The 18,092-nt window shown below is 51.7% G+C and overlaps 1 protein-coding gene across 1 annotated transcript; it reads right to left on the reverse strand.

Annotated features, from left to right (window-relative positions):
* Nucleotides 1–14,110: 14,110 nt before the first annotated feature.
* On the reverse strand, nucleotides 14,111–17,378 carry Xcl2 (X-C motif chemokine ligand 2). Its single transcript, XM_076872950.1, has 3 exons — nucleotides 17,305–17,378; nucleotides 15,024–15,138; nucleotides 14,111–14,276 (listed from the first exon to the last, which is right to left on the reverse strand). The coding sequence occupies exons 1-3, from the start codon at nucleotides 17,363–17,365 to the stop codon at nucleotides 14,111–14,113; spliced, it is 342 nt and encodes a 113-aa protein (XP_076729065.1). The 5' UTR covers nucleotides 17,366–17,378.
* Between the last annotated feature and the right edge of the window lie 714 nt (nucleotides 17,379–18,092).

Below are 18,092 nucleotides of genomic sequence, written 5' to 3' on the forward strand. Positions count from 1 at the left end.
AGAAGAAATATTTTGGTAGAAATTTTTGTTTATTTTAATTTCCTTTTTTCTGCCTTCATTGTACTTGGAATTGGGCCAGCATACAGCAGAGGTACCATCCATCAAATGAGTCATCCAGCTGTGTTCTAGGAGAAATAAACAAAAGATCATTACAGGGACATTGGTTCAGGCTTTAATCTAAAAGGGAAAATAAAATATATGTGTGGCATGTTTGTATTTGTTTGGGTATAACCTTGACAACCTTACCACTCACCTTGATTCTTTGCCCGTTACCTGCACCTGTGTGGTTCACCTCTCTGCGTGAGCATGTGGACTCTTACTTTAAGAGGGCTAAGTGCTGATCTGAAGGTTAAGGCGATGGAGCTCATCCCTAAGATCCTGCAAGGACCCTTGAAAAGCTGAACAAGACAATCCTGCATAACCAGTGCTAGATGTGTACCATAATCTTGAAGGACAAAGAGGACAAACTGGCTTTTGAGTCACAAAGGGAGGCCTAATGGCAGCTTGTGAGGCATCAGCTGGGTCTGGGATGTGGAGATGAGCCAGAGGATTGCTTTTCTGGACAGAGACAGAGCTGTGGGCCCCTAACAGAGATGTCAAGATCCCCAGTCGGGTGCAAAATCAGCAAGAAGTCCTCAGAGCTCAGAAGCAAAGGAAAAAGCCCTACAGACATGCTTCCGGGATGTCCCGAGTGACTTGTGCAGAAAGACAGATGCTCCTGTGGACCAAGGTCTGGATGAACCCTTGCTCTGGAGCAGAAACTTTATTCACATCTCCTGAACTTAGACTCCAGGCGGGAAAGAGGAGTCCGCGTTAACTGAGAATGGCTGGATCCTGGTGAAATCAGCGTTAGGGAGAGATCTGGAAAACAGAGAGAGCTGCCTCTTGCACATTTTTGTTGGTGGACTAAGGAATACCTGCTCTATGTGTGTCTGTGACCATCAAAACATGTCACAGTCACCCAGTGTGCATGCCGCTGGCTTGGAATGGAGCAGGGAGGTCGGCCCCCAGGGCCAGCCATGGCCTTGCTGTGCAGATGATGCATCTGAGTTTTACATGCAAGACTAGGAGGGTGGGGTGGTGGGAGGCTTCACAGAACGGCACAGCAACCAACGTCTGCCTGGAAACTTCCCTCTGCCAGTGTGAACTTGGTACACCCTTTACCCAGTCCAGCCTGAGCTGCAAAGTTGGATAGTGAGTCTCAGGATGGCAGCCAGTAGCATCTGTCAGTTTGTTAAGCTACCATTTGCCTCGGCTCCTCCTGGACCAGATGAACAATTCTCCCTGAGGTGCTTAAGTTGACATTTCCATTCCCAATCCAAACATAAAAGAGAAGATGTTAGCACAGCAGAATCAAACGAGACGCAGGGACCATGGCCCTTCCAGGAACCAGCATGCTTGATACCATTGGCATATAACCCACGGCCACTGGTACACAGCCACACATGCTCCACAATCAATATGTGATCAATGCATTTTTATTACATCAGACTTGTGTGCCTATATTTCTTGCCAAAATCAAGTTGGTCAGCATTTCCTTCATGAAGGGATCCTGCCACCTGGAAAGAAGGTCTGCCAGTGGAACGAAGAGCAGATCTGACCTGCTCTCAGAAATGCCCCCGAACGTCAACCTGGGAAACAGGCAGCCTGTGTCGACACAGACCCCCTTTCTCAATTCTCTTGAAAAAGGAGTTGGACAGCTCAGCTCAAATCACCCACAAACAATTTTGCAGACATCGCCAACACCAGAATTATGGAGTGGCACTTATGATTCAGCCCTTTCCCCAACATCTCAGGGTCATAAGGGAACCTACCAATCATAGCACCTGAAGGGAGGCAAAGGGATCCCACTACATTGAGGCAGGACAGAAATTGGAAATGTCAGCTCACATCTTTTGTTTTATTGCTTTTCTTTTTCTTGTGATTATAAATAAGACTATAGACTGGGAGGGTCAGGTTCTGAAAGAGGAGGGTTTCAGTGTTGCTTCAAAAAAATCAGAAATAGGAGATGCTTTGTATTAGCTATAATTTTATTTTGTCTTTTTTTCCTTCAAACTAATCAGTAATAAGATCTTTAAGAAATCTCTAGTGGATTTTTTAGAGTTAAACAAAAAATCACAGCAGTTCCCTGTTATCTAGTTTTGCTTACCACATTTTCAATTACACACAATCAGCCCGAAACAATTAAATAGAAAATTTCTGAAATAGACAATGTATAAATTTTAAATAGTGCACCATTCTGAGTAGCAAGATGAAATCTCACAGCATTCCCCTATATCCAGCCTGGCATAGGAATCATCCCTTTGTCCAGTGTATCCTCACTGTATACAATACCCCCTCCTCTTGGTCACCAGGCAGCCATCTTGATTATCAGATCAACTATTGTGGTATTGCAGTGCTTGTTGATAAGATGCAGTACTACTGCAAGTTAGTCAGCCACTGGGCTTTTGGAGCAGTTCTCCCTGTGGATAATCTGGGCAGTGGGGCTACTGTCCCAATTCTATTTCGAGGAAATCACACAGGCCTGGGGAGGAAGCAAATAGAAATATCAACAACTCCATGATCTGGTTGGTAGGATTATTGGTGAATTTCACCGGGTTTTGTTTTGTTTGGGTTTCTGGTTTTTGTTTTTCACTTTGGTGTGTCCTCAAGGTTTAATTTTACAATTACAATTTTACTTTATGTCTTAGGGGAAGGAAAGACATTCGTCAGTGCCTGTGAGGAAAAGGTCATACTTTGAAACCACATGTTCTTTAATAATTGTGGCAGGGTGCACAGAACAACCCAGGAGTGTGAAAATGAGAAGACCGAATGGCATCTAGGGTTTATCTCAGACTGAAGAGCCGGGTCCCAGCCCGGTCCAGACCCCAAGAGCCCAGAGAGAGTGCTCCTCGGTTCCACACTCTCTCCAAAGGTGCTTCTGCTGGTTTGCAGATGTCTCACCAGCTGTGGGTTCGCATTTGGCACAGCCTGCCGTGCGGTGTGATGGCACAGAGGCAGAATGGCTGGGCATCTGGAGGGGGCACCTGTGGGGGGACAGGTCCCTCCACCAAGCCCCTGGGAACCCAGTGGCCCCGAGGCAGGGCCAACAGGAGGATCTGGAGCAGGAGGGGAACATGGACACTGTCTACAAGGGGCACCAAGCTACACAGGAGGCTGTTGAGGGGCACTCCTGCTGTGGGGGCAGGGGCCAAGGCTGTCACTGAAGTCACGGGGTAGTGAGGACTGCAGAGCTGCAGGTCAGCGTCTGACAAGGAGGAGGGGTCTCTGTTGAGCAGCACCCCCAGCAGGCCTCCGAGTGGGGCTGGGTCCTGGCCTCCATGTTCTTCCTGACTCCTGATGCTTGGGCTTGGCTTAGCACCGCGCCTGATGCAGGAGTCTATACCCCAAGCCCAGGAGGAAGGGCTGTGGGCTTCTCACGGGGCCCAGTGGCCCCCCTGTGCCCTCCCAGTTCCCGAGCTGTGCAAGGGAGCTGTGCAAGGGAGCTGTGCAAGGGAGCTGTGCAAGGGTGCTGTGCAAGGGAGCTGTGCAAGGGCGCTGTGCAAGGGAGCTGTGCAAGGGCTCTGGAGGAGCTGCAGGGTGCTGAGGAGAGGGGTCAGAGCCAGCACCGGCCCATGGGACAGTGTTGGGACCACAAGGCGGTGCAGCTGGGACCTGGAGAGCACGGAAGCAGGGAGTGCATGCTGTCCTGGACACCTGGCCCTCTACCAGACACAACTTCACGCGGAGAGCACCAAGTCCTGGGCCACAGGACAGAACAACATGAACCAACGCCTGTCCCCGTGTGTGACACCCAGGGAGATGGCGTTTTCGGTTGCTCAGTGAACATTCTTGAAGACCTGTGGGGGTGCTCACCTGTAAGCTGAGCAGCACCCGGCTTGCCTCCGACAGTGCTCCTGCTGTCGATCTTGCCGATTACCGTACCCACACGTGGAAGTCTGTATTTTCAAATATTGGGCTGATGACCTCAACCTTAGACCTTTACCTCTGTGGCCAATGCAACGTCGTCACCACAGTGTGGCACCCTGTCTATCACCCGTCTGTCACCTGGGCTCCCTCCACACGCCTGCCTCTGCATCCCCTCCTTCTAGTACCCTGATCCAACAGCTCTTCAACCCACCGTAACCCCAACACGCTGACCCTGCCACCCTGCACTACTGTCTCTCCCTCATGGTCCCTGGGATCCATCGTCACCAGTGCCCTGCTACAACAAAACGCCTTTGCTGCTCCCTCCCGCCCTCCTTCAGGCTAACCAGGTTCTCAAGTTGAACAGCTCAGATATTTTTGTAGATTTCTGTTTCTTGCTTTCTTCTCTCTTTCCAAACTAACAATACCTTTCTATCTTCTTTTCCACCCTCAGCTGATGGCCTTGAGTAAAAGATGAGTCAGAAGCCAGCCTCCTCAAAACCTCCCAACCCACAAAACCCCTCTGTGTGAATTCGGCCTTCTTTATGATTGCACTGGATCGATCATCCACGCTCCTTCCACAGGCTCCTTTGGCTGGTTTGGAGAAGGATCTGGAGAAACCCAAACACTCACACTGCTGAATGCTGGTGTAAGATGGTGCAGTCACTGTGGAAAACAGGTTTCCAGTTCCTTAAGAAGAGACACGCACGCACAGCGAGCCTCAGGTATCCACACAAGGAGAGTGAGGACGTCCCCACAGACTTGCAGGTGAGGCCTCACACGGCACTGCTCACCTCAGACGCAGAGCAAGGCCATCTAATGTCCACCAACTGGTGAAGAGCAAACAGGTCTGGGGAACCCAGCAGCAGTCCACTCAGACACCAGGAGTGCGCGACTGCTCTGCGCCACCATCTGGATGAACCTCACAATGCAACGCCGAGGGAAGGAGCAAGACTCGAGGCCTCCGCACTGCTCCAGCCCCCTGCGTGAAGTGTCCAGGGAGAGCCGGTCAGGGCTGGCGGGGGACTGGAGGCCAATGGGAGTGAGGGGCCTTCGGGGTTGACGGAAGTGACCTAAAACGACTGTGGTGATACTCGTGCAACTCTAAATTTGCTGGAAACATTCTCTTTTTATTTTTAAATGGATAAATTTTGTGATGTATAAATTATACCTCAGCAAAACTATTTAAAATATGGACAAAAATAAATAAATCCCAAATGTGATCATTTTTCAAAGCTTCTGCTGCCACCCACCCCAGCCACTCCCATTTCTTGCCTACGTTAGTTAATGGTTTAAGTGGAATCTCTGTTTCCACTCCTAACCCCTTAGAATCTGTTCTCCCCACAGTTAGCAGAAGGATCCTTTAAAGATGTAAAACAAATCACACCATGGCTCTGCCCAAACATCTCTAACTGTTCCTCATTCTACTCCAAAGACCCCCCACAGCCCCGCTGTGGCCCCAAGGCCCTGTGGGCTCCACTCAGGGGACCCTGGCCTTCTTGCCTCGCCCCTGGCCTCCTGGGATGTCTTCCAGTGAGGTGTATGCACAGCCCGCTCGCTTCCTTCTGGCCCGTGAGATTACCAGAGAAGACATCCTGACGCAGCCCTCCCCACACGCCCCGTCCTATCCTATAACCTCCTTCACTTTTCTTGATGGTATTCGCCACCTCCCGGCACAGTCTGGTCTGAGCGTGTGAGAGAGTGGGCGTCCCCACTGCTGCCCCTTCTAGAAAGTCAATCTTCTTGTATCTACTTTGCTCATCACTGAGCCATTTGGCTCCCTTATCCAAGGCAGGCCATGCTATTTACAGAGGAGGAAATGAAGCAATTTATTAACAGTCACAGAGCCAACAACTATCCAGGCTAGAACCTGAGGCCAGGGCTCTCTGTCCCAAAGCTGTGAATCACTTGATAGCTGAAGTCTACACTCACTCCATCAAGTCAGCATCAAAGAAAAGTGGCTAAACAGGTCCACTCGACAGAGCTTTGTTATTCTGTTCATTTTAAATCAAAGGAAACGGTCTTAATGATTTCGAATCCCTTGATTCTTGGTATGTCAGCAAAATCTGTGTCGTGCAAACACAAGAGACGTTGCTGCCTCTGTCTTGCCTTCCCAGCACGGGCTCTAGCCTTCAGAGAAGCCAGTCCCACTACTCTGTAACCTGAAATAGACACAGCTCAGAAAAACTGAAAATTCCATGCACTTAGATAAATTCTTTTGGTGTGTGTACAACTTTCCTCCGCTGGCCCACCTGGCTTCCTGTCACTGCCCAGGAGGTGGAGAAACACCTCCCTGGTTAGAAGGAAAGAGGTGCCCAAACCTTTCATCTCTCATCTTTAATTTAGCATCAAGATTAGAAGGGTTAGGAACATAAAAGATAGATAACATTCATTTGTCACAATCTCCCTCTTCCTCCAGAGCCTAAAGCACAGCGTCAGAGCCCCGTGTGTGATTTATTTGTGTGATCAGGAGATAACAACACTTTTAAAATGGTGTTTGTGTTCAAAATCTGTACACACAAAATGTAATCCAGAAAGGTACAGGATGCTTTTTGCAAATTTTAATCTCAACTCAATGTCAAGAGACTGGTTTTAGTTTCCTTTCTTCTATCTCTTCTTCTGTATTTTAGATATCTTCCCAACATACTTATGGAGTGTGGACACAGTTGTGACCCAAGACATTCTGAGCATATTGGTGCCAGAGATAAAGGGACAAAAGGAAATGGTGGCCCCCAGGGCCATGATGGTGTGAGGTACCTCTCCCAAACACGTCCAGGAAGCCGGGCTAGCTGCTCTGGTGCTTCCCCAAGATTTTGCCAACTACACAGAAAGACAAGCAAGGCTACCTTCCGCCGTCTCTCCTGAGTTTCAGTAGGTAAGGGATGAGATGATGGATGGCACTAGGCTGAAACCGTCCCTGCATTGACTCCTGGGGAGGGAGCAATACCCTGCAGCCCACCACCCCCAGCCCAGGCTGGCTCAAACCAACACCAGGCTTAAAAGAAGAGTGTGACTGAATCATGGCTGATGGGGGAAGCTGGTTCCATTCTCCAGGCTTGCTAGGGTAGCTGCCATAGAAGAGAGTCCTTTCTGTTCTTCATCTACAGCTGTCCTTACAAAACAGATTTAAGTGCCTTGCAGAAAATGCATATGGAATCCCTAAGGCTCCTTCTGGAGCCAGCTCAACACTGCCTGGCAGAGGGGGCACGGCGTACCCGCCTTGACATTGCTCGTGCAGGCTTTTCAAAGACAGAGTAAGAGCACCTCCGTATTTCCACGTAAAACAGTAAATCACGTTTTCTTAATAGCAGCTGCAGCTGGAACACACTGCCCCTGCACACTGTCCTGTGGATTGTCCCACTCTGTTCACAGGCCCTTGGTCTGGCTGCGCTGACTGAGGGTGACTTGCCCCCCCAGCATCACCCATTGACTGCTGTGCCACACTCAGGTCCTCAGGGTTCAAACCCTGTCTCTGTTTGCCCATGTCTCAGGAGAAACCGACGCCAGCATTTCTATAGTTCTGCCGGTAGTCGGTGGGACCTCCGCGTCCAGTTCTGAGAAAGCTGAGACCTGGCGGGAGGAAGGGATCCCCGATCAGTGAACAAGGTTCCCAGTAAAAATTTGTGGGTGCACTTTGTGGGTAACTCTTATCGAATCTTTTCTGATGATGAAGATAAGAAATACTCAATGCAGAGTGCTTGAAGAACTCCAAGGAGAGAATAGGGCCCAGGTCTGGGACTCGGCTGCCCTTTCCCTGGGCTCTGTGGTCTCAGGCAAGCGGCTGGCCTCTCTGTCTTCATTTGTAAATATTAGAACCCTCCCACCTTCCTGCCTTTTGCTGTGACACTTTAGCAAACCAATGCAAGAAAAATGTTATCAGGGCATCAGGACAACGTGCCTGCAGGGTGTTCTGGGCTCTTTTGGTGTGTGTACAACTTTCCTCTGCTGGCCCACCTGGCTTCCTGTCACTGCCCAGGAGGTGGAGAAACGCCTCCTTGGCTAGAAGGAAAGAGGTGCCCAAACCTTTCATCTCTCACCTTTCCCTGCAGTGCTATTTGTTATGTGAATTCCACAGGTAAGAATGATCTAAGTCCTATCAACTCTGTGAACTTAATTTTTCAAAGTGAATGTGACCAGAAATCAGCTCTCCTCCCCACTTCTAGTCACCCCAAATCTTTCCCTTTGAAGGTAATCTGCTACCCCTCAGTGTGGTCAAGTTTAACTCTCCTGTGTTCTTAATGAATTCAGATTTAGATGTGATGAAAAAAGAGGATGAATTAAATGAATTCTTTTCCATATTTTGTATTATAAAGGGCTCATATGATCAGTTAGCAAGCAGGTGAACTTTCACCATCTGAACATGCATTTGTAACTAGTCTCAGACCAAGAAACAAACCCAGCTGCACCAAGCAATCCCTCTCCGATGACTTCCTTATTAAATATCACAGATCTACTGTACAGAATGTAAACTTTTAGAGTACACTGACATTTAATCATGCAAACACAAATTATAATCTAACATGCAAACGTAGTTTCTTGACAGATGTCAAAAGACAGTTGGTCTGAATGAGGTGTAGCTATTAAATTACTTTGTTGTTGTCAATCAAAATATTTAAATAATTCTGATTCCTCAAAGCCCAAGATAACTTCTTCCAGACAAACAGGCCACAGAGTTTGAGTTCTGTAGTGTGCTAATAAGTCAGGGAATCCCAGTCAAGGGATAAAACTAGCCACAGAAATGATGAGCATGCTGATGAGGTTCCACTAATAATCCATCTGCCTGTTGCATAAAACAACGAGTACTAGGGCTGATAGTGGGACGGGAGGCGTGGCGTGGACCTAGGACCTCTCTTCCTCTGCACACGTTGGATGTGGACGTGCTCCATCCCAGCAGAGCCGCTGGCTCCCTCATAAAGCTCACAGAGCGAAGCTCTTCTCAAGCTGAGCTGCAGCAGCACACCGGGAGGCCAAGGGGCAGGACGGGCCACAGGGTCTCTGTGCTCCTGGCTGTGGTCTGGGGCCTGCGGCCTCCAGGACGAGTCGGGATGAGCACAATGTGTTGTGACTCACTGTTGCCGCTGGTGTGGGCACAGGTGTGTGACGGTCACCGCGACTCTCCTGCCACTCCTTACTCCTCTAGCACATATGTGCAGTGTTTGCCTGGTGCCCTGCCCTCCGCCAGGCATTGCCATGCAGCCCTGGGTAGAGCAAACACGGGCCTGGCCAACACGGAGTTAGAGTCTGGTGGGAGGGGCAGCTTAACCAAACCGCCCTGGTCTTTCTACCTCGGCGACTTGTGCTCATGTGGCTCCTACTATTTGCTACTATCTGCTCATCCTCCATGGGCCAGACCACTCCCCTTCTTCCACGGCACAAACTCACACAGTGACCTGCACCTTCTCTGAGCCCCAGGCACCACCAGCCCTACCCAAGTCACCAAATGACCTGAGTGCAGGTCACCATCAGCCTGCTTGACATCCAGGACAAATACCAGTGAGCAGGCCCAGTGCCCTTCCCACTGAGCCAGGAAGCAACCCAGAGTTCAGCCAACCCAGCCAGGCAGCCACCCCGGGCCACGTGGAGCTGATTCTCTGAAAGAAATGTGCTGTCATCTCCGTCCTTCCATTTACCAGGCCATCTTCGGGGACCTCTGCCTTCTTTGTTGCTATGTCCTCATGTGTGGGCACCGTCACCTGTAACTACTGTCCGCCGACCGACGTGGCAAGGGCTGTGCCTTGTGCTCCTCTGGGCAGCGCCGACTCAGCGACTGGTTAGCGGCGGCCCTGCAGGCCCTGTTGCCTGAGCGGCAGACACACAGCAGACAAGACCGTCCTGCTGCCCAGCACATCCAGATGTTTACTAGCAATGAAAGGTCCCCAGGACCCACAGTTCAGGGCAGGGTCCCACAAGGGCCCTGAGAAAGCTCTAGAAAAGCCTTCACCCCTGACCTGTGGCGGGTGGTTTGCCAGAACTCTGCTCCCCAGCCCTCCCCGCGCCCACCCCTCCACTCTTACGGAGTGGGGGCGCTCGGACCTGCACTGAGCGGATGACGGGGGCTCCTGGGGACAGGGCAGGAGGAGGGCCCTGCTAGAACTGGCCGAGATCACTGCCGTCCACGGTCCTCCTGGCTGTTGCAGGAGGTGAGGCTTCCCCCCAGCGTCCCCTGCAGCACTTCCGCCTCAGGGAGGGCAGTCAGGGGCCTCGAGAGGACGCGGCTGCACAGCCTTGGCAGCCCCTTCCACCTGGTCTCCTTCCTCTCCTCTCAGACCCCCCCCCCCCCCCCCCCCGCTCCTCTTTGCCTCCCACTGCCGTGACAAAGCCCTTCTAAAATAGCGCTGGTGACTCACCGGTGGAGACTCTGAGACTCCAAGGGACATGAGGCGTCCACAGACCTCAGTCTTATTTTTACTCCTTCTGGCTGAAGGATTGTCTGTCAGAGGGGAACAGAATGTCGTGTGGCCTTTGTCTGAGTTACTCACGTGAGGACTCGGGCTGACAACCGGTTTTTCTCTCTTCAGGCCTCTTCCTTCCCACCTCCCTCTCCTTGGTCTGTTTCTATTTCTGCAGGATTTATTAGTAACTGCAGCAGAAACGAAACCAAAACCTTACCAATTCGTTGTGCTTTGTTTTTAGTCCACGGAGCTAGAAAACAGGGGGACCCTCATTCCTGCCCCTGGTTCATTCCCACACCCAGGGGGGATCCCACCACACCACACCGTCCAGGCCTCTTGCTCTCATTCCCACTGCGTCCACCTCAGGACTCCTCTCCTCCAACCTGGACCCATGCAGTGGTCACCTAGCTAGTCCCACTGCCCTCGACCATCTCCTACACCCTCCAAGTTGCTGTTCTAACCCTCAGCTCCGACGGTGCCATTACCTGGCCCCTTGGTTGAAATCCTCCCGAGTCCTGTCTCTGGGCCTTCCCAATCCAACTTCCAGCTACTCCATGACCCCTGGGCCCTCTAACCCCCATGCTGACTTCCCCAGAGTGGATTCAAATGCCCTCTTGTCTGCAGTCTGTACCTTTTCATGGTCACTGCTGAGGGAAAGATACAGAGGAGATGGCGTCTACTCACTGGACCAGAAGCCGGTGCTGTCCAGTCTCCGTATCGGGCACCAGGGCACCAAGCTCACAGTCCCCACCTTGACCACCAAGTAAGACAGAAAATAAAGATGAATAAAAATAGTGTTTCAGGGCTATTGACCATGATAGAAGCAAGCCCCCGGGTCCGAGCAGGCGCAGCGGAGGGGCCTCACCTGGACAGAGGACATCAGACAGGTCTCGGGCAGGAGGGGAGCCCTGAGCCGGGCGTTGGGAGCATGTGAGTGGGAATGGATTTGAGGACCGTCTTCGCAACGATGGGACTGTGCTCCGCCAGGGTTCAGACAGTGGGCAAAACAGAACACTTGGCTTGTGGACCTGAGTCTGCACTGGTAGCTCATTGCTCCTCGGTCCCACCTTCACGTCCTCGGGGTGGTTGGTGCCAATTTTGTTCCCACAGATTTGATCTTAGCCAATAAAAATAATTTGTGATGAATTTCATGATCGTAATTGTCCTCCCCCAACCCTGGCCGCCTGCAGCCCAGGAATGGACTGAGGAGCAGAGCACATGCAGCTGAGCCCCACCAGAGCTAGGACAGGTGGGCCTGTCCCTGTGCCCCCGCCTCTGCAGGAAAGGAAAAGGCTGCCCCCTGCTGGGTGGAGGTGGCAGGTCCCCCAGCCCAGGGCCCCCTCCCTGCAGGCTCCCTGCTGTGCCTGGTTCTCCGCCCTCAGTGTCCACCCGGCAGCCCTGTCACATCCCATAGGCTTTAAAACCAAGCAGCAGTCCTCAGTCTGGCAGAGGTGGACCCTTGTGACCGCTCCTCTGTCCCTCAGCCCGGCCCCCTGCCCCGTTTCGCTGGCTGACCTCGCTGGGCCCTCAGTCCTGAAGAGATACTGCATGTCCTCCATGCACGGGGTCCCCTCATGGCAGGCCTCGCATGCTGCCCATTCCTCGTCAGAATGAGTTTTCACGCAGAACTGACCATCGGGCCTCACGATAAGGTCTCGACAGAGGAGCTCCTGGTGTCCCCAGCTCTACATCCTGTCACCTTGCACGCTGCACCACGTGTCCTCCCTGCTTGCTCCGTTTCCTCCTGTGTTGGCTCCTGAAGGCAAGGACCCAAAGGCAGGGTCAGCCTTCACTTCTGCGCCCACTACCCCCAGGCTCCTGGCCTGTAGGGCCACAGCAAGGGCCTGCACTGAGCAGATGAGAGGAGGCTGTCTCTGGGGAAAAGTCCAGAGGGGAGGCGCTGTCAGAACCCCAGGGGACCTGGCTGCACTCACCACTGTGTCTGCAGTCAGGCACCGCAGAGCCTCCGCCCATGCCTGCTGAATGACTAGGTGAGAGGGAAGGCAGGAGAGGCCTGGCAGCCACCAGACAGCCTCTCCAGGTGTCTGCCCCTGAGGCTGACCTTGAGGAAGGCAGCAGGGCAGGCAGGCCTCGCTCCGGGCTCCACTCTGACCTCCACTGGCCAGTGCAGCCTTCTTATGCCTCGTTGTTTGTCTTTAAATAACGTCTGTTAGGTGATTAAGTGAGCCCAATTTGTTAAGCAAGAACATGGTTCTGCTTTACAATAAAAGCTAGGGATTACCCAAAACTGAAACAGCTTTTATGAGATGAAAGTCAAGTGCTGCTGTCCCCTACCACACACCACGTCACTGCTGCCTCAGGAAAGCCGGACTTGGGCTCACAGGGTACCCAAACACAGCACCTTGGGAAGCCCTCTGTCCGTCCTGGGTGAGTCTGCTACCTTCACTCCTCATACAGCAAGAGCTTTATTCTGACTTATTAAAGCTTGTTTTCTTTAAAACACCTTCAGAGATCATGTGGTCACTCAGCAGTCAGAAAGGACAGGCGACCCCACCCAGGAGGCAACAGCTCAGGGTCCCGCCCCAGCTCACGAGGGGTTCGACCTGAGGTGAGCTGGTTCCAGCAGGCCCCCCAGCCACCTGCACAGGTTCTCGACGCGGTGAGTGTCCCCAGGACCGGGCAGCACTGGCATGTCCTCTTCTACTGACACTGTCACAGGGAGGGCAGCTCTTACTGTTCAGAGGCAGATGGAACAGGGCACGCCACCTCAGCCACCACTGGAAGCAAATCCACAAACACGAAGCCACCCAGCAATTCAAGGAGAACATAGGAGAGAAGGTCTGGGCGCCCAGGGGTCCGGGGAACGCTTAACAGTGCACTGCAGACTGCGATCACATCGAGAGATGCCCGTGTGACTCTGTCTGGGGACATCAAAAGCTTATTGGTAATAAAGCATAACTTGTAAGATGGAGTGGTGACAATTAGTGAAATTGCCATTGGGTGGCGAGTTCGTTGCCCAGTTCAGAAAGCACTGATTTCAGCATCAGAGCACAGCTGTCATCCCAGCTACCCAGGAGCTGAGGCAGGAGGGACCGAGCTTGAGGCCAGCCTGGGCCACAGAGTGAGACAGGAAAGAAAGAAAGAGGGGGAAAGAGGGGGGAGGGAGGGGGGAGGGGGAGAGGGGAAGGGAGGGAGGGGGAAGGGGAATGGAGGGAGGGAGGGAGGGAGGGGAAAGGAAAGGAGAAGAGCAGAGTACCAGAGCACTGAATTTTACTTTAGAACCTCTTACACCACAACTCCAGTTCCTGCCTGCCAGCCAGACCCTGGGAGAGACAAAGCCCTGCCTCCTGCTGCCCTTCCTCCCCTCACAGCAGAGCTCAGAAGGAAACACTGAAAGAATCAGCTCCAGACCCAAAGTGTGGACGCTCAGGACGGGGACAGGGACAGCTGGATGATTGTGTCCCCTACTCTGCACCTCCCACTGTGACCAAGGCCAGGTGACGTAGACCTCACTGTGCTCCTGACATCACAGCGGGACCCTCAGGGGTGAGTTGGGCTTTGCTCAGACACACCTGGTGGGGACCGCCTCCCCCTGGACGCCATGGGACATCAGAGAGGCGCTCTTAGGACAGAACGTCAGCGACATGTTACCTTTCCCTCATATAAGAGTAGGCCAGAGAACCATTCGCAACAATAAATATTTATTAATTACAGAACGTAAATGAATACAAAAGTCATTAAGACAGAAACCCAGGGAAATGGTTTTATTCAAGCAGCACGTGCGTACAAGGTGAGCGTAGCCTAATTAGTCCAGGAGCTTGTATCGGGAGCTTGGCGGCAGCCGGGAGGCACTACCTGGACGGGGTCCCGGCTGTGTTGGTGGGCTGGGCCCTGGTGGGGCTGCTCTGGAGCTTGCTCCTTTTGGTGGTGGACCTGCTGTCCACGCTTTTAACCGCTGACTTCACCCACTCGGCTTCTGGATTAGCACATACTTTCAGGCCACGTTTGGTAATAAAACTGTAATGCAAGAAGAGATAGAGTCGGCCACAAGCTCTGAGCCCTCGGGTCAGGAGCCGCCCACAGACTTGAAGAGCTCTCAGACACAGACCAGCAGAAGAAGTGACCCTTCAGACCAGGACATCACAAAGGAACAGCTCCCTCTCTGGCTTCAGCCCACAGGACTGTGCCTCCAGGAGTGCCCAGAGCCTTGTCCCACCGCCCTGCCTCCTCAGTTCCACCAGGTGTCACACCTGGCCTGGACCCTAGTGACCAGCTGTTCAATTACTATGCATCTGCCTCTTTCTCAAACCTAAACATACTAATTTTTTGGATTAAAGTGATTTCCTTATTTCAATTCCTTTGGGCAACTCTGTGCCAGGGACAGCTGCTCCTCCTGCAAAGGAGATCCTGGGGAGAGACCGGCTCTGCACAGGCTGCTCCGCACCCTGTGTCCCCGAGACTGCCCAAGCGCATGTGGCCAGGGCTGCCGTCTCTGCACTGGCCTCAGACTGGGCACAGCATTCACCTGCTCTGTCTTAGGTCAAACCAGGAAAGAGGACTCAGATTCCTATTTGGGGTTAGACTTTGGCAATGACCATCATTTGGTGGGGCTGCGTGAAGACATGACGAGGGGCCAGGCAGAGGGCTGTGAGTCAGGCTGTGGCTCTCCTCCAGTTGACCGGTGTCCCCTGAGGCGCAGCACCCTCTCTGCTCCCTCTCGGCATTGCTGTCCCCCCGCCCAGGCCCTCTGTGGGAGACACTCACATCACTGCCCTCACGGAGCCCTCCTTGATGGTGTAGGTCCTGATCCTGTTGATGGGCAGCCGCTGCGTGGACAGGCTCACACAGATGCTCCTCTCAGGGACTTCACTGCCCACACCTGGCGAGAGGAAGCAGAGAGACAAGATGGTCAAATTCAAGGCAATGGTATTGTTTCAGGAAATTTGTGGTGAGAACAATGGAATTGTCATTGTCACATGGCATGTGTGTATTTTCACAGAGACACCGTGATGGGCAGCACACGGCCCAGTGACACCCACTCATTCGGGGACACACAGCTCTTGCTGAGGCCTGTTGTGTTCCGAGGGTTTCGGGCACTAAGATGGACAGAGGTGGACCCTGGTTTCATGCAGCACGTCTTCAAGGGGGGTCAGGTAGAAAACAGGTAAACAGAGAAGACAATTTCCAATAGCTGTGTTACTGTGCTGCCTGTGAGATGGGAGGGTCGTGTGACAGAGAGTAAGGGGACAAGGCGGCATTCAACCGGGGAGGCAGCTCATCTTTAACTAAAGAATAGATAAAGGTGTTCTTGTTTCATGGCAAAATGTGAAATAGAGTGGGGGGGGGGGGCTTCATCCTCAAAGGAGTAGGTGAGAGGAATTCAACTGGTGAGTTTAAAGGTGCATCTTACGCTGCAGAGGGGAATTGGCTTGGGAGGGTTAGCCATATAAATGGTTGGGCAAGATCCAATCAAAGTTTCTGAGGGCCCATTTTCTCCTTATCTGTGGATACTGGGTGTGTTCACAGAAATCTCCATCCACAAGCACCTCAAGCAGCGGCTGATAAGGCTCAGGTTGGGGTCAGAGGCTTTCTAAGAGCGTGCAGTGAACACCAGGCTCCTGCCCGGTTCCCGGGCCAGTCTGCATGCCCTCCCTCTTCTACCGTTGCCGGTTTGTCTTTAATGCTGAGCTGCCTCTGAACTCAGTAAAAAGAAAAAAAATCTGGCTTCTTTTCTCTTCCCTTCACTATTTAAGAAGCCATTTTTCTCTGTGTACGTGTCTAACGGGGCCACCAGGACCCAGAGCTTCCTACTGCCTTCTAAACCACAAAAGCTTTCGCTCCCGCTCAGTGATGCTGTGTGTCTGTTGTTATTTTGATGAAGTTTGAGTCAAAGCAAAGATTGTTCTGCCCAGTTCTGAGCCAGTTCTGAACACAAGAAGCTGAGCACCAGGGGATTATAAAGCTCCTTCAGTAGGAAACTTGGGAATGTGAGGCTAGTGTCTGCGGCTCTCGGCCTCTCACAGAGCATCACGGCCCTACCCAGATCTGCATCCCACCAAATGTGACACCTGTCATCTCAGAAAAATGCCAGCTATATGGCCACATGTGGTGTAACTCAGTGGTCATGAGCCATTTTGTTTCATAAATATTTTGTTCTGCCCAGTGTCAAGGAGTCCTGGTCTTTGCCTCATTTACTCACAGACTCTTTACCAAGTTATGGCCTTATATTCCAAATTTACCAATAGGATACGGAAAAGTATAAAATAATTCCAGCCAGTAGGAGAAATTGATCCTTTGAGAAATGCCTGTTGAACGCCCAGACAAGACTCAGGGAATCTGAATCTTCTCTGGACATGACTTGCAGGTTTGTTGGATCATTTATAAGGTATTGATCTACCTGTTCACACCATGTAAGCTCCTACAAAATCAAGATATTTATCCTAAATAGTAACACTTTTAGCAGTAATAATAGACTTTTCCGCTTACTTATAGGTAATTTGACTTTCTGGATTTGAAGGTACGAGTTTCCATTTTTAGTTTGATTTTAATAAATATAAAACATTGATTTGCTTCAGAACATACATCCTCAATCTTATTCCCACACTATAATGGAACTCAAGATTTTGAGAATTCATCAAGATCAATAGTAAACGAGTAAAAGCCACAAATGCATTTATAATCATCACCACCATCTGTAGCTACCCTTAATCAAAAATCACCATTTATAGGGAGATTTGATGTGAGTAAATAAACAAGTAATCCATAAATAAGTGAATCAGAAGATCATTTCATTTTAATACTAGGTGGGTATTAGTATAATTTAGAGATAAATGAGCACAGTTTCAAAATGGTTAAGACATTTACTCCAGATCACCTAATTAGGAAGAGCTGAAGCCCAGCAACTAACTGAGTGCTCTCTGTCTTGGGAGTCTACAGGTCCGTTCCCCTTTTGCATGTGGGAAGTTACAGGCTTAGCTGGGAAGGCAGTGACTCCAGTCAACCCCCCACGTGTGCCCTCCCTCCGGCAGCCTGCCCCTCCACTCACCGTCCACAGTGCATGCGGAGAGACAGCAGATGCCCAGCAGGGCCAGGAGGAGAAGTCTCATGGCTGGGGTCTTGCGGAGCTGTTCAGGAGACTGAGGATCAGCTCCCCGCCAGCCTCTTTTATCCCTCCATGGTCAGCGCAAGGCACTTCCTGTGGTGAGGGGGCTTTCGGGGTGGGTGTGGAATAGCGGAAAGTCTTTGCAACACTGGTGCTTTTGATCTTAAAACAGAAGGTTCCTTTGCCCCTTCACACTAACCCCACACCCTGGGGCCTTCTCCTCTCCTCCTGTGGTTAACGTGTCAGAGAAACCAAATTTCTGCATAGAAGAAAGGGGGCTGTCTCATCTCTGGCCGCCAGTCTGAAGTCAGATCTTCCACTGCAGAGATGCCCCAGGCCTATGTCATGGCCCAACCGTGGGGCAGAGCAAAGGAAGTGGGGTGCGGTGGTCACCGGGGCCCATCCCACCTGCCTCTGGCCACGGGGCTTCCACACCAGGCTCAGGAGCCTGGGCTGCCGTGCCCACCCCAGGAAGGCAGGGGCTCGACTTCACTGGGTCCTGTTTCTTGGCCTCTTTTATCCTCACTCCTCTCCTCACCCTTCGTCCCGTTACCCCCATTTCTCTGCCCCTCTGTGCCCCACTGCCCAAGAAACACTCACGCAAGTGTGAGCTTGTCTCTCTCACGTGGACTTTAATGGAAGCTTAATATATATCTTAAACAGCTACTGCCAAGTTGTCCTGCACCAACTGCATTTGAGAAAAAGAAAAGGATCTGTAAACTGGCCACTCT

This window comes from Callospermophilus lateralis, chromosome 13 (assembly GCF_048772815.1).
Source record: "Callospermophilus lateralis isolate mCalLat2 chromosome 13, mCalLat2.hap1, whole genome shotgun sequence".
NCBI classification, from domain to species: domain Eukaryota; kingdom Metazoa; phylum Chordata; class Mammalia; order Rodentia; family Sciuridae; genus Callospermophilus; species Callospermophilus lateralis.